Source organism: Nannospalax galili, unplaced genomic scaffold (assembly GCF_000622305.1).
Source record: "Nannospalax galili isolate Female #2095 unplaced genomic scaffold, S.galili_v1.0 scaffold705, whole genome shotgun sequence".
NCBI classification, from domain to species: domain Eukaryota; kingdom Metazoa; phylum Chordata; class Mammalia; order Rodentia; family Spalacidae; genus Nannospalax; species Nannospalax galili.
Window position 1 is genome coordinate 1,693,660 of NW_008352871.1, and position 22,361 is coordinate 1,716,020.

The 22,361-nt window shown below is 37.4% G+C and overlaps 1 protein-coding gene across 5 annotated transcripts in view; it reads left to right on the plus strand.

The window, feature by feature from the left end:
* Robo1 (roundabout guidance receptor 1) overlaps window positions 1–22,361 on the plus strand; it is a 432,413-nt gene that overhangs the window by 343,680 nt on the left and 66,372 nt on the right. For all 5 annotated transcript variants that reach the window (XM_029554552.1, XM_017802463.2, XM_017802462.2 and 2 more), the window contains 8 exons: window positions 4,394–4,599; window positions 5,934–6,015; window positions 6,107–6,275; window positions 6,370–6,536; window positions 13,427–13,548; window positions 14,285–14,516; window positions 15,803–15,924; window positions 19,878–20,049. In XM_029554552.1, coding sequence (XP_029410412.1) covers window positions 4,394–4,599; window positions 5,934–6,015; window positions 6,107–6,275; window positions 6,370–6,536; window positions 13,427–13,548; window positions 14,285–14,516; window positions 15,803–15,924; window positions 19,878–20,049 — 1,272 coding nt within the window. The remainder of the gene's footprint in view (window positions 1–4,393; window positions 4,600–5,933; window positions 6,016–6,106; window positions 6,276–6,369; window positions 6,537–13,426; window positions 13,549–14,284; window positions 14,517–15,802; window positions 15,925–19,877; window positions 20,050–22,361) is intronic.

Consider the following 22,361-nt stretch of genomic DNA (forward strand, 5'->3'; position numbering starts at 1 on the left):
CACCTCCATGCACACTTTCGTACACACACACACACCTCCATGCACACTTTCATACACACATACACCTCCATGCACACTCTCATACACACACACACCTCCATGCACACTTTCATACTCACACACACCTCCATGCACACTTTCATCATGCACACATACACACCTCTATGCAAACTTTCATACACAAACACACACACATCAAAATGAAAAAAACGAAAAATATTTCAGTGTGACAATTTACATGGCATTGTTATGAATTGCTTATATTTTCAACACTAAAATTTTAGAAAAGCTCTACATTTGTGAATTTAAGACTCATTTCTAGTGTATTCCTGATACTAAATTCCTTGTTTCCCCACAATTTCCTATGGCTTTAGGGTGGTTTTTGCTATAGTTTGGGCACTATATTTTACTTTTTCTTTCTTTATTTTCATGTTCTTTGATATTAATCAAACAACTTACAACTGTGGACACGTGCTTCATAGCTTGGCCTCTGTTATTGTGACTGCTGGCTGTGTCAATATTTTTATACTCCAGAGTCTGTCAAAACGATGGCGAGTGAGGAGAGAGTATGTTCTCCATATTATTTGACTTCAGCTTCTTGACCTTCTCCATTGTTGGCAAACATAATAAAGGCAAAGGCAGAATCAAAGATGAGGCTGCAGCAGCAGCTGCCTGTGGAAATGTTGCTTCTCTGTAACTGCAGCTTAACCTTAATAGCATTTGGCTCAAAAACATTCACCTTTATGTCTACTTATTACTAGAATATAAGAAAAGATGAAGTTAAGGGTTATTAAAAGGCAAAGTTTAAAACCACTTGTATTCACCTCTGATGAACCAGGTGTACAGTACAGAGTGTTATCCCCAACTGCTATGATTTAGATATGTCTCTTCAACTTCTAGAGTGTCAGCTCCTGATCTTTAAAAAGCAATGGTAATGTTTTATATCCTATCTCCCAGCTTTGCAAACAATAGTGTTTGAAAGCACTTGCCAGTAGATGACAATCGCAATATGCAACTCTCATTTTCATTGGTGCATAAATGTTAAGTTTCCATATGTGAGTCAGTCAGTGTGTGTATGGTACTTTTTACCACAAATCCACACATCTACTCCCTTTGTTGAACATTCTGGTTTCCTATACTTTCTATTTTATTGCCTAATATTTCATTCTCACAATTACAGTGTAATATACTAAACTGTGATTTGAATTTGTCTCATAAATCTAGATTTTTATTTTTTTTTTATTATTTTTATTTTATATTTATGAGTGTATTGCCTGCATGTATGTACATGCACCTATATGGTGCAGTGCCCTCGGAGGTCAGAAGAGGATGTCAGCTCCCCTGGAATTGGAGTTATGGATGGTTGTTGGCTGCCATATGGGTGCTGGGATTTGAAACTGGGTCCTCTGCAAGGGCAATCAATTCTCTTAACCATTGAGCCATCTCTCCAGCCCCATAAATTCTAGATTTAGAGTTAACTAATAAACGTATTACAATTGTTGGTGTAAGTTGAAGGATTTTGTTAGTATTTTATGCTAATCAATGATAACACCATGGTTTTATTTTCTCTCACTAAAATGTGAAATTGCTTTGATGAACACTTACATTTTTCAGCTATGATTTATATGTTAGCTTTTCTCAGACAAGTACAAGTTATGCTGTCATAGTACCTGGGACTGTCTGACCTTTTGCAATTACTCCAAGCTAGTCTGAACACATATTGGTATCCTCATTTTATAGATTAAAAAAGGGGAGGGGGAGATGTCTCAGTGGATAAAGCACTGCCATGCAAATGGGAGAACCAGAGCCATGGAAAAGCCAGGCAGATGTGATAGCTGCCTGTAATCCCGGCAGTCACAAAGCAGAGGCAAGAGATACCTGAGCCAAGTTGGCTACCTAGACTAGCCTGTATTGGGAAACTCCAGGTCTGCAAGTGATCTGACTGGATAAATAGAAGAGAGCAGTCATCAGCCACTAATCTCCACATGCACATGCACACATACTCACACATGCACATGTGCCCACACACATGCATGCATACCACACATATACACAAGCAAACCACAATGAAAAGTGAAGATTGGAGAATGTAAAGAACCAACCCAGAGACAATTGGCAGGTGTCTTTTTGTTGCTTTGTTTTTTTATAACTACCCAGTAGAAATCACACAGAAGTAAATGGCGAGGCAACAGCATCAGTAAACTGGATTAGGGTAGAACTAAGGAGGTACTCAAGGTACCGTAAAGCAGCTCTGAGCAAACAGAATCAAATTATTAAACCCTAGATATTTGATTGTTTCTAAATATAATAAGAATACCAAATGTAAACCATGTCATTACTAGGTATAATAATAATAAATTAAAGAGATGACTCAGTTACTAATTTAAAGTCTAGAAATACATATTCATTCAGATAATCAGTGGAACACAGGTGGGCTTATAAATACCCAATTTTTATCATACCTACCAGGAGGGATCTGCATTTTGAATTTAGCAAACCCCCAAGATTATATAAGAAAGATTTTAAAATTTTTAAACAGAGGAAGTATTGGCTTCAAATTTCCAACATCTAAAACGCTCCTGTCAACTTTTAAAAACTGGTGTTCTAATATGGCCCCTGCTACTGGTACATTTCACACCAGTAAGGATGGCCAAGAAGAGAACTGAAGAGTGAAAGTGCACAGTTGCTGATTTCCCTTCATTACTCTTCTTTTTAATTTGAATGCATAAAACTAATAATTCTTGTCTAGTGCATAAAACCAATAATTATTGCATGATAAATGAGGGACAAATTGAAGTGTGACTACAGCTTATGAAAATTTTTGGTGCATAAAACTTTGAGCATAACGCATTCAGATTTTCAAATTATTGCATCCAAAACTTACTCTGGCAACCAGATTCCTTTAATCGGGCAACTTATTATGTTGTAACTTTGTATGTTTGTAACTCTTTCCTTTTGAAATTTTATCTGAGATCCAGATTCATAAAGCTTAATAATTAAAGAAAATTTCCTGCAATTTTATTATTTAGTTTTTATTCATTTTAAAGAAATTTATAGTTTTTGAGAGATTACCTCAGTCAAGAGACAGGAACATTTTTCTTATTTTGTTATTGTTCTTCTAGACATGTTTTAGATTTTCCCTAAAATAATGACTTTATGTGAAACAACATTTTCAGGAGTTGTTTTTCATAATAATGCTACTTAAATACAGTAGACATTCCTTTCTTTGGTCCTTTTCAAAGTACATTAAAATTTTCATGTTAAGCAGTATTGACTGAAGTGCTTTTGCCAATCTTGTTAATCCCAGTATGGGGGCATAGACTTTGCCAGTTTTGGACATCATCACCATCTTTCTGGATAGCCCACCAGCAATGCTACTGGATAATTTTCCAGTTTCTCTGAATCTGTTATAGTTCAGAAATTTGTACCTGTGTATACACTTTAATAGGAAAATCAGTCCAAGGTCCTAAGGCTCAGTGGACAAAGCATTTGCCTCACAAGTATCAGAACTGTAGTTCATGTCCCTGAGCACCCACATAAAAGCTGAGTAGTTGGGGTAGGATGCCTAAAATTCCCAGCATTCAGGAGTTGAAAGAGGATCCCCTTAGGGCAAGCTGGTTACCCAGAGTAGCCAAACTTAGGAGCTGTCAGCAAGAGACTCTGCATAAGTAATAAAATGAAGCGGAATACAAAGAGAGACCCAGCATCAACCTCTGCTCTCCGTGCATACTTGTGCACCCAAATGCTTGCACACCCACCACGTGAATACATGCTCTAAACAACACGCACGCACGCACGCACACACACATACACACACACACAAAGGAAAAAAAGAAAATGAAAAATCATTCCGAGATAGACAGCAAATTCAGTCCTATCAGTGTGCAAATGAGAGTGGAAAGGACCTTTTTAAATCCAAAATTGTCAAACGTTATAGCTTAGCAGCTTCATTCTGTTGTTGTTGGAGACAAAGCAGTTATGAAATATCAGGGTTCGCTTTGGATTATTAAAATCTGTGTGCTACATTTCTGTGGAATAAATGGGATAGTTCTGGTTGTTGTGTGTTTGCGTGTTTACAGTATTTCGTTCTTACCACTATGTAGCTACTTCACCATCCACAGCCCTTATTCAGTTCCTGAACTCTTAAGTCCCTTGACAATGCAGCAAGCGATGGCAGTAGATGGTCCTTTAAAAGGCGTATATTGTATCTCATTTTAACATTTTGAGTCACCGCATCATGTAAATGCATTCTGAATAATGCATGTCTCCTACTTTAATCACTTGTTTAATTATCTTTAATTTTTTTCAAAGCCTACAGCAACTGCTGTTGCTCGGATGATTAGAAAATTGCTTCCAGTTGCAGAAACCTATTTCCTGTTGTTTCTTTTGGCAGTGATTGCAGACCGGCCTCCCCCAGTCATTCGACAAGGTCCTGTGAATCAGACTGTAGCAGTGGATGGTACTTTAGTCCTCAGCTGTGTGGCCACAGGCAGTCCAGTGCCCACAATTCTGTGGAGAAAAGATGGAGTCCTTGTTTCAACCCAAGATTCTCGAATCAAACAGCTGGAGACTGGCATGCTGCAGATCAGATACGCTAAGGTAAAAAGACATGGTGGACTTCCTGTTTCATTCCATTTTATTTTTATCTGCAGCAACTAGTGTTGAAACATCATCACTTTAATGAAATACTAAATAAGATATTAATACATTTTAATGTGAAGCATTTTTTTGTTCAGGCATGCCTCTGTATGTTTGAGGTGATTTGACTTGTACTTGCCTATGGCAAGTAATTTTAGGTTCTGTGTAGGTGGAAGACCTATTGAGGAAAGCGACTGGGGATTTGTGGGAGATAATGTTCTCTTCATGGTGGTACGATTCAGGCGTGATGTAGAGCATTTGGGAAAATGATTTCCAGTGCCATTTGTGGACAGTATACTTGAACAATTTTTCTACTGTGTTTGGTTGAGCATTTTTCAGTTACAGAATTTTATACATGCAAACAGAACCTGTAAGCAATGCCCTAACTCACTGTTCATTTCAAATCAGGAAGCTGAGTGATAAAAAGCCCACAGATTTCTGGAAATAATGTAGGGATTTACCAACTCAGGGCATCACATCTCATACCTATTCTTTCAAGACTATTTTTTATCGTTTAGATTTTGTTTTTTGTTTTTTTTTTCTTTTTAGGTCAAGATCAGACAAGCTTTGGAGGCACACAAAACAGTAGTATTAGGCAGCAATAAACAGTAGTTTCAGTTGCTTCACTGTGTGTTGTGGGTGGCTGCTTTGAAGTTTTGGATCAACATCACAGTTGAATTTGTGTGCCACGAATGTTAATACATTGTACTTCTTTGTGACAATTATTGTAACTTTGCTATTGCCAGTGAGAGAGCCAAATAACAATGTTACTTGAAGATAAGGGTTGATAGATTAAGCAGAGGTATATGGCCTTAGGATGCTACTAATGATTTTTAAGTTGAATGTGCAGCCAGCATTCATTTTTTGACATTCAGTCTTCAGAAGGGAAAGTGTTCATTCCAGGAAGAGTTTGGTTTATACTTCTGAGAATGTCTTGAGTTTTATATTTTAAAAATGAGAAGGGAAAAACAAGAGTGAATGCTTTGAGAAGATACATACCATAGTGATTCTTTTTGTCTCTAATCTTTGATGTTAATCCTGGTATGTTAATACAATTAAATATATTTTTTCATTATATAGTTAGAATAACCATATAAAAACTCCTTATTTCTGTCTTCATGCAATATTTTCCTTCACATTTCAATAAAAATATATTCAATTAAGGGGATGTTTCTGGCTAGCAGATTTTAATGTAGTTATCCATATTCATGGACAATATACAAACCTGTAATTGCTTTTCCAGCCCAGAAAATTCTTGATTGTTCCAAATATTTATTTTCCATCTGCTTCCACAGCTGGGTGACACTGGTCGCTACACCTGCACTGCATCTACCCCCAGTGGTGAGGCGACATGGAGTGCATACATTGAAGTCCAAGGTACTTTCGTATTTTGTCTTAAAATAAAGCTTCTGTTAAAGTCCAGTTGCATGTGTGTAAATTTTTATTTTCCTCCCTCCCCACCGGTTAGAATTTGGAGTTCCAGTTCAACCGCCAAGACCCACGGACCCCAATTTAATCCCCAGTGCCCCCTCAAAGCCTGAAGTTACAGATGTCAGCAAAAACACAATAACTTTATCGTGGCAGCCAAACTTGAACTCAGGAGCAACACCCACGTCTTATATTATAGAAGCCTTCAGGTAGAACATATTTCTTGGTTCCCGTGTTCCCTTGCTCCTTCTGTTTTTTTCAAACATCAAATGCTCTTGTTCTAATTTATGCATCCATCCTTAGCCATGCATCTGGTAGCAGCTGGCAGACTGTGGCCGAGAATGTGAAAACAGAAACATTTGCCATTAAAGGTCTCAAACCTAACGCAATTTACCTTTTCCTGGTGAGGGCAGCTAATGCCTACGGAATTAGTGATCCAAGCCAAATATCAGATCCAGTGAAAACTCAAGGTAAATATTGATTTACTTAAGCTTATGACACCTACTTATCCTTAGATGTTATAATTATTCTGGCATGTTGCATGTATTACATGCTAGGATTGCACATTTACAATCTGTTCATTCTTTAGTGCACAAATAAAATGTCTACAAACTTAATATTTTCTGAAATGAAAATACAGAGATTGCTAACACAGGAAACTGCTTCTCATAAGATCACAAATCCACTAGACAAAAATACTGTGTGGATATGCGTATATTCTTTTCAATTTTGTAAATTTTAAATGTAGTTATATTTGTGTCTAATACCTTGATAATAGTATAATTGTATTTAAAACTGAATAAATTTGTTGGTGACTAAATTCAGTCCTTATAACCTTCTGGATGAATTTTTGGAATTTTCAGCCTAATAAATTTGTGTCCTGTCAAAAATCACATAGGTGTATGATACTGTTAGATGCTCTTCATCTCTCTGCCTAGTTAACTTCCTGCAAAGCATGTAAGAGTACGTTGTGACTATATGTAAATTTCTTGTTTCTTATACTCAGAATGTGAGATGTGATATGAAACTTTGAAATGGGAAATAACTGTATTTTGGTGAGAACTGGGTGAAAATGTTTAAAGCCAATTCTAAGATGTAAATTCAGAAGTGTTATTCATTTAACTTTCTTTTCAGTATATTGCTTTTTAACTTTTGTGAATTAAGGTTCCATATCAAATATATTTGGTACATTTGAAAATACTAAGTTTCAAATGTTTCCTATTTTGAAGAGTTCTGTTTTCTCTCTACTTCCTTGTTCATTCTATTGTTTTAGGACTCTCGTAGAAGTAAAATTTATAACTCTGCTGAAAAAAAGCTATGAATTTGAATCAATCCTTACCTTCCTTAAACCTAATGTCAATGTAATTAAAATGTGCTTGTTCTCACATTATCAAAGGAAGTGAATTCTAGAGAGTAGTGATTAGAAATATAAAATCATTTTCCAACATACAGAAGCGATAGCCTTGAGTTCATAATTCCAAAGGAAACATTGTAAATTAGTTGTGATGAGACAAGCAAGTTGCACACGAGGAGAGTGGAAGGTGCAAAGCGCTTTCCTCCTGGTGTGGGAGGACAGATGCCAGGATGGTGCATGTTTTCTCTATGTCTAGGGCACATCTAAACAGCATGTTTGAAAGGACCTTTTTGCTTTAGAACTCACAGAGAAAGCAAGCTGTGCTGCAGAACATGCCCATGTCTGTCTCTTATGTATGAGTTTAGCACACCCAGATGCCTGTGTTTGCTATTGTGAGTCACCTCTTCAGGAGCCTCATATACTTGGAGCCTGCCTTGAGGCATTATGAGATTTTCAATATTAGATACGCATTTGCAAAGAATGTAGAAACTATGACAGCTGCAAAATGAATTTAAGCTTTTGTCCCCAGTAGAGGGGTCTCTGTCCAGTGGACTCTAACTGAAAGAGCTGACAACTAACTTAATGCTATTCTATCATTCTCTTCTGAATGGTTTTGTGATACATATGCTCATTTGTAAACAAAGAGATGTTTCATATTTATATGGACATAAATTTTCTTTTCTTTGCTTCTTTTTTTAGTTAAACAGCCTCCTTCACATTCCTAGCTAGTGGAACAACCTAAATAAAAGTTCTTGTCTGCCAGGAGACTGAATGTGTCGAGAAATACGCATACCACTTTGAAATAAAAGATATTTTCATTTCACCTCTTCAACCTTCTAGCTGTGTGGCCCTAAGCAAATCAATCAATTCTAAGCCTTATGTCTCCTTGCTTATAAAATGAGGCTAAATAAACCCACTTCTCCAGATGTGATTGTTAACTAATCAGCAATAATGTATGAGTATGCAAGATGTTATTTTTTTCTATTTTATGTCATAGTAAACATCTTTCTTTCAGTGCCTGAATTGAAAATAAAGATTTATAAAATTTTCAGCAATCATAGAACTAAGAAGGTAGCTAGGGGGCCAAAAGAGAGAATCAGCTAAATATAATCTTGACAGCCTGAAATGATGAGCTAGCGCTAACTAGATTAATATTAATGGAACAAATTTTAAAATCTGGTACTAGAATTGTGGTTTGGAAAGTTAAATGACTAAAGTGGGAAGAGCAGGCTTAGGACAGTGTTCTGTGTCGGGGCTCTGGGAGGTAGACAGAATTTGGGTTTGAATTCGATTCCAAGACCTGTCTGAGCTCACTGAGTGATGTAGTTGCCCAAAGAACCAAAGCCATCCTTGCTGGGATTAGCAGAATTGTATCTGGATCAAGTTTTCTTGCCTCCTTTACTCTGAACGACTCAGACCATGAATGAAGTAATGTGTTTGTGCTGTGGGCACTTTGCTTTCAGATGTGCTCTTAGGACTTTTCTGTTTTGTTTTGGAAGTGTGTAATGGGTCAAATCTAGGGTTTTATATTCACATATGTTGGTGTCTTACTGCTGAACTATGTCCCTAGCCCTGTCTTAAAATTGTTTATTTTTGGCAAATTTCATACAATATATTTTGATCATATTTAGAATTCCTCCTGTATCTGCACCTCCCTTTGAATACACCACCAAATTTCTATACTCTAATATATATAAAGGTCTATAGAGTCATATGTGTGTCCCTAAATTCCCTTCAGTGTGGGTTTATCCACAGGACCTGGTCAACCTATGAAGTCTCACCCTTAATGAGACTGTATTTCCCCTTCCCAACAGCCATCAGTTGCCAGTAGTTCCTCAGACAGGACTGGTGTTTCTTACCCACTTCCCCATGTCTATGCTGGGGTTTTGTCTGGGTTGAGCGTATGTGGGACTGGTGTATGCTGTCACCATTGCTGTAGGTTCATATGGGTAAATGACTTACTGTCTGGAAAACTGTTTCCTTGTGGCTACCTACCACCCCCTCTGGCGCTTACAATCTTTCCACCCCTCTTCCACAGTACACAATGATCCCTGAGCCTTGGGAGGCAGAAGTTTGATATAGATGTCCTATTCAGCCTAGCCCTGACTTTTAGTTTTCCAAGAGGAGACCAGTGAGGATAGTTGGCAGAGCTGAATGAAAGGCTGAAAATCACATTATAAAAAAAAAAGAAATTCAAGAATCAAGCCCCAAACCGAAAACAAGTTAGGGGAGCATGCGCTCCTTTCCTTACCATTTTAGGAACCTGTCTTTTCTTACGCCAAGCAACAGAAAATGAGTACAAAGTAACCAAGGCACAACTCATTATTTGTATATTGGCCTGAATTTGAGATGCAGCTCATCACCATAGCATGGACTGTGACTGAACCTGAAAAAAATCCCTTGAGAGGATGCAAAGTGAACAAGCCAGAAGGGGAAAGTCAGGGGTGTAGAGAATTCAGGAAGACTTGTTGGGAATTAATTCACAAGTGAACAAGCATAATTTCTATAAACTATGGGGTAAATATAGCTACAAAGTGTCTTCCCCGAGAGGAGAGCTCCATGAGTGAGCTGGGGCCAAAGTTTAATGTTCAAAGACACAGGGCACCAGTTCACTGTGCAAGAGTCACTGGACCCATGTCATAGTTCATGTTGGCACCTTGTCACCAAAGGCAAAGTTTGATAATGCAAGGAAGAGAGACTGAGTAGCTGTCAGGTGTTTAGGTTGTTTCTGTAGGGTTGTATAGCCAGTCTGGGTACTATTCTGGATCCACAGATGAAGTTCTTGAGCCCAAAGTTTTTTTAAATTTTTATTTATTATTTTTGTTTTATGTGTATGAGTGTATTGCCTACATATATGTAAGTGCACCAATGTCATGCAATGACTGAGGGGGGGCGGAAGAGGGCGTCACATCCCCTGGGACTGGAATTACGGACAGTTGTTAGCTGCCATGTGGGTGCTGGGAACCAAACCTGGGTCCTCTGCAAGAGCAGCCAATGTAAGTGCACCCATGTCCTGAAATGCCTGCTGAGGTCAGAAAAGGGCGTCCAATCCCCTGGAACTGGAGTTACCTACAGTTGTTAGCCACTATGTGGGAACTGGGAACTGAACCCAGTTCCTCTGTAAGAGCAGCCAGTGCTCTTACCACAGAACCATCTCTCCAGCCCCTTGAGGCTAATTTTTTAAAAGAAATGAACCTGCACATAATACTACAGAATGTATACAGCATACCATATGAGAATATCAGTTGTAGACTATAATTCAATCAGTAATGTGCTTGCAGCTCAAGCATAAAGACCTGAGTTCAGTCCCTGGAGCCAAGCATGATGTTACATGCTTATAATCCCAACACTGGGAAGGAAGATAGAGAAGATTCCCAGGGCAAGCTGACTGGCCAGCCCCAACGAGAGACCCTGACTCAAAAAATAAAATTAATGACTTCTCAGGAGCAACTCCTGAAGTTGACTTTGCCCTCCACATATGTGCACACACGCATGTGTACTTGCAAACATATGTGCACCTACACACATGAACACACACCCACACTTGCATGTGCACCCATACACAACTACACATATGCACAAGTATTTTTTTAAGGAAAGTATTAGTTATTATACATAGTGAATGTGCCCTGAACAATCCTTCCTTAGTAATTGTGTAGAAAGAATTCCAACTCTGGAAATGAAATTGGATTGAGCCGTATTTAATGTTTATTCTAAGTCTAGCTCTGACTGTTGACAAAGATCAGTTATAACGTAATACTTTTAAGATATTGATTCACAAGCTTTTCAAAATTTATTATACATCACTTTCCAGTTTTCTTTCTGATGTACAATTTTCTACAATAATAATAGAGACTGCTATTGCAAAATAATACCTTTGGTGGAACAATCTCATGACTTTCCTGAAGGAATTGACTGGCAGGTTCCTTTTAAACCAAAGATTGAGGAACAAATCAGTATACTGACCTTTTAAAAAAAATGGTTATTTTTGTATTTGAAGAAACTTCCTTAAATACCGATGACTCTTTGAAGATGGTAGCTTATCTATGAAGGAAGTTTTTGAAAACTGACATAATGTATACTGGTTAGGAACTGTGGGTCCATTAAGATTGGCCTGACCTCTGCCCCTCTATAAAGTGCTTTTGTGACTGACTACATTGAGTTTCTCAAAGAAGTCTTAGAGGAAGCGGTTTTTTATATAAGTCACTAAGTGACATATAAGGGGTCTGCAGCTGGGGGTCTGGCTAGGCTCTTGCCTAGTATGCATAAGGCCTTGGGTTGAGATGATGGAGGAAGATATCTTCCCAAAGTCATATGATTTTTATTTACCCAGGCAAGATACATATTCAGATCCAGATTTGTTTGGGGTTTTGCTTTTGTTTTTCCTGATATAACTACTTCCCTCCTGCTTTAGAGATAAATGATAGTGAAAAACAAGGCAGCAGTGGGGAGCAGAGAGAAAAGACGTTGCTCAGGTGGCCACGTGATGGCCAAGTGTCCCTCCGTCTAGGCACCTTAAAGGTTAGCACAACAAGAATATGGCAAGTTGTCAAAAGTGTGGGGTGCAAGGATTATCTTAGTTATTTTTCTAAGCTTAATTTCTTCATTTGGAATACAGACAATCGCACAGCTTGAAGGATGCCTGTCATGCCTTCCATTTGTCTTGGTTCCCTGGACTCCATCAGAGGCATTCACATATCTCATTTAAATACTCATGCCTTTTCTTTCTATTCAGCAACAGAGGTTTTTAATCAGAAAACTAAAATTTTCATTTTTTGTTTTTATGAAATGGTAACAAATATGAAATATATGTGCCAAAATGTAACATTCTATATATAGCTCTCTAGTCCAAACACAGTGTTCATTTTCTTCTATTCTTTACCCTACATTTCTTCATCAACGGGCGATTTTTATTACATATAGATTTTAATAAGTTTAGCAAAACTTTTTCTTGTCACCCCCCCCCCAAAAAAGCAAGTTCAACATAAAGGATGGACACTAGTGGCAATTTAATTCTTACTGTGTCTGTGGTCTCCTTTCTAGTGCTTTAGTATTATTGACATTGAAAACAGATGCTTAAATCTTCCTTAATATAATATAGTAAACTAAATGGTCCTCAGTTAAATTGATGGTAAGTGCTCTTTTCTCATGGCGCTAATCAGGTTTATTTTATTGGACCTTAATGGTGGCTTCTGCATCCCTTACTCTAGCCATTTACTTATCATCTACCTTGCTTGAGATATCCAGGTTCATCGGAGAAGATGTGAAGTTTTCAGCTTCATCCTACCCCTCTTTTTCATGCCCGGTGTTCCCATGCTCACTGTCAATCCACTTGGCTACAATATCTGGTCCTTTCCTTTCTTGTATAGTAAGGATAACTGCAGACGGTTGTATCAAATTCAGAGAGAATTGTACCAGTACCCTCATGCTCAGCAGTAAAACGATCGCTACATGGTGGGAAGAGCTCTTAAAAATTAGTTTCCCACTGTACCTGCGTCCTGCTCCTGCCCTTTTGACTCCTTGTTTGTTCTGTCTCCTCTCCAGATCCTGCCCTATTCCCCACCCCAACCCTGCTGCCATTGTCTCTTTTTCTTTCTGATCCATTCTTCCTATTCTTATAAAAAGGTGAGGTTGATCTGTAAGCATGGTGACCTAATTTCAAATCCCAGTACCCATATCAAAGACTCAAGCGTGACCAAGGACATGCCTGTAACCATAGTGCTGTGGGGGGGCAGAGACACAAGGACCCTGTCTCAAAGGAATAAGGCTGAGAGTGAGGGAGAAGGTCACCTCCCATCCTCCTCAGCCTCTGTAGATACACGCGCCCACCCGCTCCTGCACACACACACACACACGCACATACACGCCCTTGTTAAGTTGTTCTTATTTTAATCTGTACCATAGATTGGCTTCACAGTCCTACTAGGTATTCTTTTCTGAAAATTGCTTTCACTCAGCACAGTAGCATTGTATCTGGCCTGACACAGTCTTCTAAAATTGTTGCAGATGTCCCACCAACCAGTCAGGGGGTAGATCATAAGCAGGTCCAGAGAGAACTGGGGAATGTCGTCTTGCACCTCCACAACCCCACCATCCTTTCTTCCTCTTCAATCGAAGTGCACTGGACGGTGAGTTATTGCTCTCCTTTATGATAAGCAGGTCACTTCTGTGATGTTATTATATATAGGTAATTTAACTAGCTGTTGCTTGCCTCTATACCACCCTTATCATGCAAGCATTGCTTACCATAGTAGCCATGATCCACTTTTAAACAAAGAACAATTTCTTATATTAGATAGATATAGATAGAAGATATGTAGATATATGTAACATTGCTAAAATAGTGAACTAACTCTGCCAGTGTCAGAGAAAGGAACCACAAAGTAGTAACTGAAGATGTGACATGTGATGTGCTGACTGCCACATGCCTTTTTTAGAAGTTAGAAATACTTCCAAGTAGCATTAAGATTTTTTAATGTACAATTTTTATTTACTCTTTTGAGAATTTCATGCATGCATACAATGTATTTTGACCATATTCACCTGACTACTCCTCCCCCAAACACCTCCCACATCCACCCCTCCCTCCATCTCCCCCAACTTCATGTTAAGTAGGTTTTTAAAACAACACCACCTTACCTGTCTCTTATATGTTATATCTTCTGTGGGGATGTCTCATGTTTATGCACAAAACATAGAAAACAGTATTATAAAAATTAATAGCATCTTACATTAAACTAGACACCCACATGGTGGAGCCTGGTAAGGTTCTGTTGTTGCATTTTGTTGTTGGTTTTTTATTACTTTGCAGTAAAGCAATAAAAAGATGTGAATGACTTCCATTTTTATTCAACATTGTAATAGGTGGACCAACAGTCTCAATATATTCAAGGATATAAAATTCTCTACCGGCCATCTGGTGTCAGCCATGGTGAATCAGAGTGGTTAGTTTTTGAAGTGAGGACCCCAGCCAAAAATAGTGTGGTGATCCCCGATCTCAGAAAAGGAGTCAACTATGAAATTAAGGCTCGCCCATTTTTTAATGAATTTCAAGGAGCAGATAGTGAAATCAAGTTTGCCAAAACCTTAGAAGAAGGTAAGCATGGAAAAGTGGGGTTTCTGTACAAACAACATGTTTGCTGGCCTTTTGTTAAATAAATGGAAGTTGTTAAAAAGCTAATCAGGGCATCATTAATCTTTCATAGTAAAAATATTTTGCTGTGAGAATTTGTTTACTTAGAACAACTACAAACAACAAAATGCTATAATAATTGACTTGTTTCAATAGTGGCCTGAACAAAAAATCCGCAGAGTTAACAATACCCTAAAATTCCCATTTAATGGTGGACTTGCTCTTGATTTGCTTGCCTTTATATGCTCTGAATGTTTCATTAATGCTTTGTAAATAGGGTGAGTAATACATGGGTTTGCCTGGACTTTCCAAGGTTCACGTTTTCTCTTGCTGCCTCATGTCTTAGGAAGCCCCATAGTTCTCGGCAAACCAGTACTTCCACCCTGTAACTGGAAATTGAAAAGCAATATTCACTTAAAAGTTTCATGTCACAAGTGTAGGGTAAAACAAAAAAAGACCCCAGAATTCTAATTGTAAATTACTGTATAAATTATTGGTTTTAATTAATATTGTGTAAGATTAGCATACTTTTTCATACTTTTGAACTTTAAAAATATTTTATTATTTTTATTTTATTTTATGTGTATGGATGTATTGCCTATCATGCAATGCCTGTGGAGGTCAGAAGAGGGCGTTGGATCCCCTGGAACTAGAGTTAGGGACAGTTGTTAGCCACCATGTGGGTGCTGGGACTTGAACCCAGGTACTCTGCAAGAGCAGCCAGAGCTCTTAACTGCTGAGCCATCTCTCCATCCCTATTTTTTTTTTTTTTACTTTTAAAATAGGGAAATGTGAAAGTAAGATTATGGGCTTGAGGATGGAATAGATATTGTCCTGGGATTTTTTTTTAAGTTTATTAGTGTGTGAGTGTATCATCTGTGTGCAGGTGTATACATGCTACAGGGAGGGTATGGAGAGAGTTGCTTCTCTCCTTCCACTTTGGAATCCAGGAATTGAACTCTAGTGGTCTGTCCAGCTTTCCCAGCCTGCATTTTTACTTCTGAGTCATCTCCCTGGCCCTGTCCTGGGATGATCTGTGCTGAAAGTGTAGCTGGTTCGGAAAGATTCACAGTAGCCATAATTTAGCACGAGTTAGAGAAAACATGTAGTTTCGGACAATTCAGAATTGGATTATATACATATTGGAAATATGCAATAACTGAACACTTACTGTTGTATTTTTATATATGAACTGTCTGTATTCAGTATTCTGTAATACCTTCTAATAATATACTTTTTAAAACAATTAGCACCAAGTGCCCCTCCCCAAAGTGTAACTGTGTCAAAGAATGATGGAAACGGGACTGCAATTCTCGTAACTTGGCAGCCACCTCCTGAAGATACTCAAAATGGAATGGTCCAAGAATATAAGGTAATACCCACTGATGGGTACCCCTCACTGCTGAAGAGAAAAACTGTTTAAAACGTCTATAGATCTTTGTCGCCATCTGCTGGCTGAACTGCTAATATTTAAAATTATTTTTAAAATACTGCGGGTAATGATTTTGGAATAATTGTCTTTGCTAGAAAAGCTATTTGAAAAAAATAAAGATTTTTTAAATGGTCAGCGAATATAAAATTACATATAATTCCACAGAAATAGCATATTTAAATGTCAATGATATATCCTCTCTATTTCTCTCCACTATACATATGGCTTAAATATATCCTCCAGAATTGGGTTACTGTATAGAAGTTGTTTTATACATAGCCACATTCCATCAAAATATGTTTTGCTTTCTTTTGACATCTGGAAGCATTTGGACTTTACTATTAGGTTGGGAACATTTTTTTTGTGTTTATAAAAGTCCATTTTTCCTTATAAACTTCTAGTCTCAGAGAAAAGTTAACTGCAAATTTCCATATATCAAATCTTTGAAATATGTAATATATTGTCAAGTTATTGACTCTTGCAATTCTAGATAATTACTTTTACTTGTGAAATAATGGCTCTGTCAATTAATATAGAGAGCTTTTGCTGAGATTCAGTCTAAGCAGATATTTTCTTAGAAACACAAGAAACCTTAGGAACCTCAGATTTACTCAAGAGTTAGAGCTTGGCCTACTAACGAATCTATATAATGATGAATGAGTAGCTGGTGGATCATATTAGGAATATCTGAACAAAAAACAGGTATGGGTACTTTTTCATCATTTCTGGATCCATACTACACACTAGAAGAATTTTAACAGTATAACATGCACTTCTGTGCACAGTAACTAGTATCTCTCTGATGACAGAGTCGTGTTCTAGTTACTGGCTAGCATATGGCGTAGTTTCATATCTGCAGATAGACACCCATTTCTGAAGTTAGAATGTGAACACACTGGGATATTCATCTGCAGATATGAGCATGTGAGGAAACCCCTGCCTTCTGCAGTGTTGCTCAGCCATTAACTGCAGGCTAACACTAGAAGCATCTTTGTGGCCTGACCTGGGCCTATTCATGTACATTTTGGCAAATTCCTAGGTGAACTGATGAATATACTTCAGTAAACCTCAAATAAGGAGCATAATTTTTATTGCATTTTATTTATTTACTCTGTGTGTGTGTGTGTGTGTGTGTGTGTGTGTGTGTGTGTGTGCATGTGGCACACCATGGTAAAGCAGTAGGTGTCAGAAGACAGCCCCAGAATCTTCTGCCATTGTGGGTTCTGGGATTAAAGTCTGATCATCAAGCTTGGGAGCAAGCACCTTTACTCACAAAGCTATCTCAGTGGCCTGGGTCATAATATTTTTTTTTTGACTATCAAATTAATCTGTAAAGCTGAGACTGAAGGTATATGCCTATAATTCCAGCACTTGGGAGGTCGAGGCCAGAGAATAAAAAGTCCAAGGGCTGCATGAGCTCTTGTCTTGAAGCAAAACAAATTAATGTGTGTATAACCAAGTCTATCACGTTTAATTTTAGGTATAATATTTGAAAATGATTTTTTGAAACCAAAAAAAACCCTCATAAATTCATGTACATTAATAGTCTATATTTTTATGAATTTAACAGGGTTGAAGAGGTGGCTCAGTCAGAAAAGTGCTTATCGCAAGAGCATGAGACACTGAATTCCCTCTTCCTATGGAAAAAAAATGCAGTAATGACATAGGCCTGTAATCTCAGCACTGGAGGAGCCCTGGGGCTTGCAGGCCAGTCAGTCTAGTCACGTTGGTGAGCTCTCGGTTCAATGAGAGATGCTGTCTTAAAAATTAAGGTGGAGAATCACTGAGGAAGATAGCAATGTCAATGTCTGGCCTCCACATGCATATACACGCATGTGTGTGTAGGTGCATACATGCATATATGCATGCACACATACACATATATACAAAATACACTTAAAAGACTGGCATGAATAACACTGTAGATATCTTAAGGCATTTCAAATAAGGTTTTCAATTGAAATTGGATCATTAAAAGGTAAAAGATGTCCATGGTTTTAAATTCTTTCTCATGAGTTCCAAGGTTATCTCAACATTGGGGAGTGTCAGGATGCCATTCAGAAAAACAGACTGTTGTGGAAGAGTTTTTTAAAAGAGCCTAAAATGCAGTAAAGTCTCAGCTCCCAAGCAAAATTGTGTAACGTAGGCATTTCTCTCCTAAGAGTCAAAACTAATTTCTTTTTTCAAGAAATGTGAAAGGGTGGATTTCACTTAACTTCATGGTCAATTTAAGATAATAAAATGCCTTTCAGAACCTGATTGACTGGTACAAAATCAGTTTGTGACTTTGGTTCAGCTGTGTAATGTAATTGATGGGAAAAATTTCACAAAGGAGTCTTTTCACTGATAGAGTGTCTCACCACTTGCAGGCATTATCTATTGAAACCATATTAAAATAAGAACTTTGAAAGAAAAAAAGTTAAAGGTTATTGACCAGTTGATAGAGGATACTCTTACCTTAGATTCCTTTAAATCCGATTTCCTGTTATAATACTAACCCATCAAAGCTAATCCTGCCTATTGATGGGGGCATCACAAGAACCCAGTGTGTTCCTCAATACTCTGTATGTTGTTTTCCTATGGAAACTGACTAAAAATATTATCATGTCCCATATCCAAGTGTTTTAAAAATATCAATCAACATTGCTAGAAAGATTGCTCAGTGGCTAAGAGTACTGGCTGCTCTTACAGAGGACCCAGGTTCAGTTCCCAACACCCACGTGGCAGCTCACAACCCTCAGTAACTCCAATTCGAGGGAGTATGATGCCCTTTTCTGGCCTCCATGGTCATTGCATACACATGGTACATTGACATATATGCAGGCAATACACTCAGCCCCTATCATCAAAGTTTTGGTCATTTGTTTTAACATCAAGAAATTTTCAGGAACAAACAAAAAAATGATCCTACAGAAGGCTGTGACTATCGATAAAGAATAGCAGAGCATCTGCCATCATTTGACAATGACATTGTAAGAGTGACTCCACATGACTAGGTGTCACAAAGGTGAGTGCAGCTCCAAGCCTGACACTCTGGGTCAGAATTAACTGGAATTGTCACTATCACATTGTATTTACATCAAACTCAAGAAGCAGTTGCCTGAAAGGGCAGATGAACTCCTGAATAGTCTAAAGTGTATCGTGTGAATATGGCATATGGCTGGTATTGAAAATAAAACAATACTGAAGTAGTAAGGGTCACCCTAGGGTTTATCAGAATATGGAATGCTGAACTGTGGCCAGTGAGCAAAACTAATCTGATCTTACGTTAAATTGAAAACTCAATTCATGTTTCACAGTACATAAAATCAGAAAAGATAATAATATGTACTTGATGTGAAGTTTTGTGACAAGAAAATAATTGTGGACTCATGAGTTTTGATAGTAATATGCAATAACAAACCATTCCTTTCAGGAAATTTAAGCTACAATATAATCCTTACTTTAAATTTTGTTAAACGACTCATCATAGAGTGATATTTTAGATTTTTATTTTTATGTGTGTGTCTACCTGGTAGACAGTGTGTGGGTGCACACTGAGGCTGGAAAAGGGCATTGGTTCCCTCAGAGCTAGAGTTACAGGTGTTTATTGGCAAATTATGTGGATGCTAGGACACAAACTCCAGTCTTCATAAGCCTCATGGTTTTGCAGCCAGCACTCTTAACTGCTGAGCCATCTCTCCAGACCCTGTATGATAAAATCTCAAAGGCTTATGATATCTATCAAAAGCACCTAAGAAAATGTAAAGGAATCTTGAAGCCACTGCTGATGTTTAATTCTAAAATTCCTGATAGATCTGAACTCTGTGTGAGTCTGAAACATCATCACATGCTGATCTTCACATTCACTTGGTTATGTTAACAGCTTTACTTTCATTATGTACTTCTTACAGGTTTGGTGTCTGGGCAATGAAACCAGGTATCATATAAATAAGACAGTAGATGGTTCTACCTTTTCTGTGGTCATCCCCTCGTTGGTTCCTGGGATCCGATACAGTGTGGAGGTGGCAGCCAGCACTGGGGCAGGTCCTGGGGTGAAGAGTGAGCCTCAGTTCATCCAGTTAGGTGAGTGTGGAATCTTTGTCTTAGCCCAGTTGCTTTGCTGTGTATTTTGCATGTGGCCAAGTAATTGTTGCAAGTTAAATAGAATGTAGAATATGGTTTATAGCTGAAATTGTGTGAACTTAATGTAAAATATACATAAATACAGATATATAGTAGATATCTCACAACTAAAACGTATCCAAGTATATATTATAGATATTTCAAATAAAGGCTGTTAATATCCAGTACCATCCTTACTTTGTCTCATGAAATTTGTAATCTATCCATCAAATGCTATTAGCTGAGTGTCAAAGAAACCTCAGTGAACAGGAAAGACAAAATCTTTCCACTCACAGAACTTGAAGTTATTTGTGTATTGGAGGGAGGCCTTCCATGGAACACTCAAACCAGGCATCGAAAATTTATGTAACGTAAAATTTATATTTATGTTTGATATCTGTTTAAAATTATTATTGCTTTTATTACAAAAGGGTAAATTAAGATAGTAAAGAATATTGAAATAATTGAAATATATTAGTAAGCTAATTACTTAAAAAGATAGTACAATTTCTTCTTCAAAAGTGTTGGGATAATTCAAAAGAAAAGGTGGCATACAAACCTTCACTACTATAATTCACTGAGGAAATATGTACATAATTATATAAATTAACAGGTGATTTATAGTAAAATCTAAAATAAACAGAACAACAAGAAATACTCTTGTGCCTAAAAAGAAAGGAGAAAACAATCTTATTGTTTGGCAATGACATGGAAATTATGAAAGGCATTAGGAAATACATAGTCAACTTTATATGTTACAAATTGGAAAATAAGCTTTAGTATATTTAGCATCAAATGTTAAATTATGAACAAAGGATCAGATAATACAAATCTTTATACATCACAAGTAAGTACATACTTTTCTTAATGTGCTAATAATATTATCATCTTAGAATTAAGTGAAAATAAAATTAAGAAACATTCAACTTGAAATATTGTTGAAATCCCATTTTTAAGAAAGTATTAGCCTCTATAACATGTACACTCATGCAACTTCTTTGATGTAATACGGTAAAGCGTCCTGAGGGTCCGGTTGTTGGGTAAGACTCTGAGGGTCATAGGATTTCCAGAGTTTTCACCAGGCCAGCTGAAGGGAGGAAAAGAAACATATATTCTATGGGAGGGGTTAAAGCTGCAGGTTTGAAAGGTACACATAACTCTTGCCCAGTGTGACTGTATGTGAGATAAATGAGGCCACCACAAAATGAGGTCACTGGGTAAGGAGCCACCTTCCAACAAGTTGTAACTACCAGATTCCCATTGAAAGCTTCTGTCTCAGTCATGAGCATTGTCTAGAATTTGATTTTTTTAAACTTTCTTTTGCACTTAGCAACTTTTAAAATAACTATTACATACATAACTTTTAAACAAAAGTAGCTTCATGGTTTATTTCCAGCAGTGCAGGAAAGTATAAAAATTGCTTGATGCATCTGTTCCAATGTTGTAAAAGGCATAGGGGAACAGTTCATATTGAAAGAACAGAAATTGATATCCACATTTTTATACATGTTTGTGCAATGTCAGCATCGCTTTATTAAAATTGAAATTGCAATGATCCTGCTGATGTCTGTTTTTATAGTGTATGACTTTTGTTCCTCTTTTTTGAAAGATGTGTTAGAGAAAAGGACCATATGTGATTTTGTTTATTTAAGATTTAAATTATGATATTTAAGAGTTAAAGTTGTTTTCTTGGAATTATAAATGTGTTCTAGTTTTCCATCTCTTAATATAGATAGCCTCAGCTGCAATGTGACAAAGTCTGAGATAAAGAGTGGCCATTTTAATTCATTAGTCACACTATACTTTATTCTGCTAAGCCCATCTGGTCACTCACAAGGAACCTCGTGTGGCTGTTTTTATAAAAATCTGAAGCTACCCAACTTAACCTTGCACAAACAGCCATGAAATCTATAAACCTAGCAGATACAAAGGGTGAATTAGGAATAAAAAGAATAGGTCTGCTTGGTGAACTTTGAAACGATGAAGTGCTCTTAGGACAATCTAGAGAGAAAAGGGCCTGAGACAAGAAATAAAATTTTCAGTCAACACACAGTTGAAAGCAGGTGACTGCTTGTGAAAACAGGGTTTTTCAGCCTTGACCCTCTATAGAATAAACTCTGAGATTTTGTTCAAGAAAAGAAGTGTGTGTGCATACACACACACACACACACAGAGAGAGAGAGAGAGAGAGAGAGAGAGAGAGAGAGAGAGAGAAAGAGAAGAAATTTAAATATTTCACATGAAAAAAAGTGCTTTTTTTCAACAAGCTATTT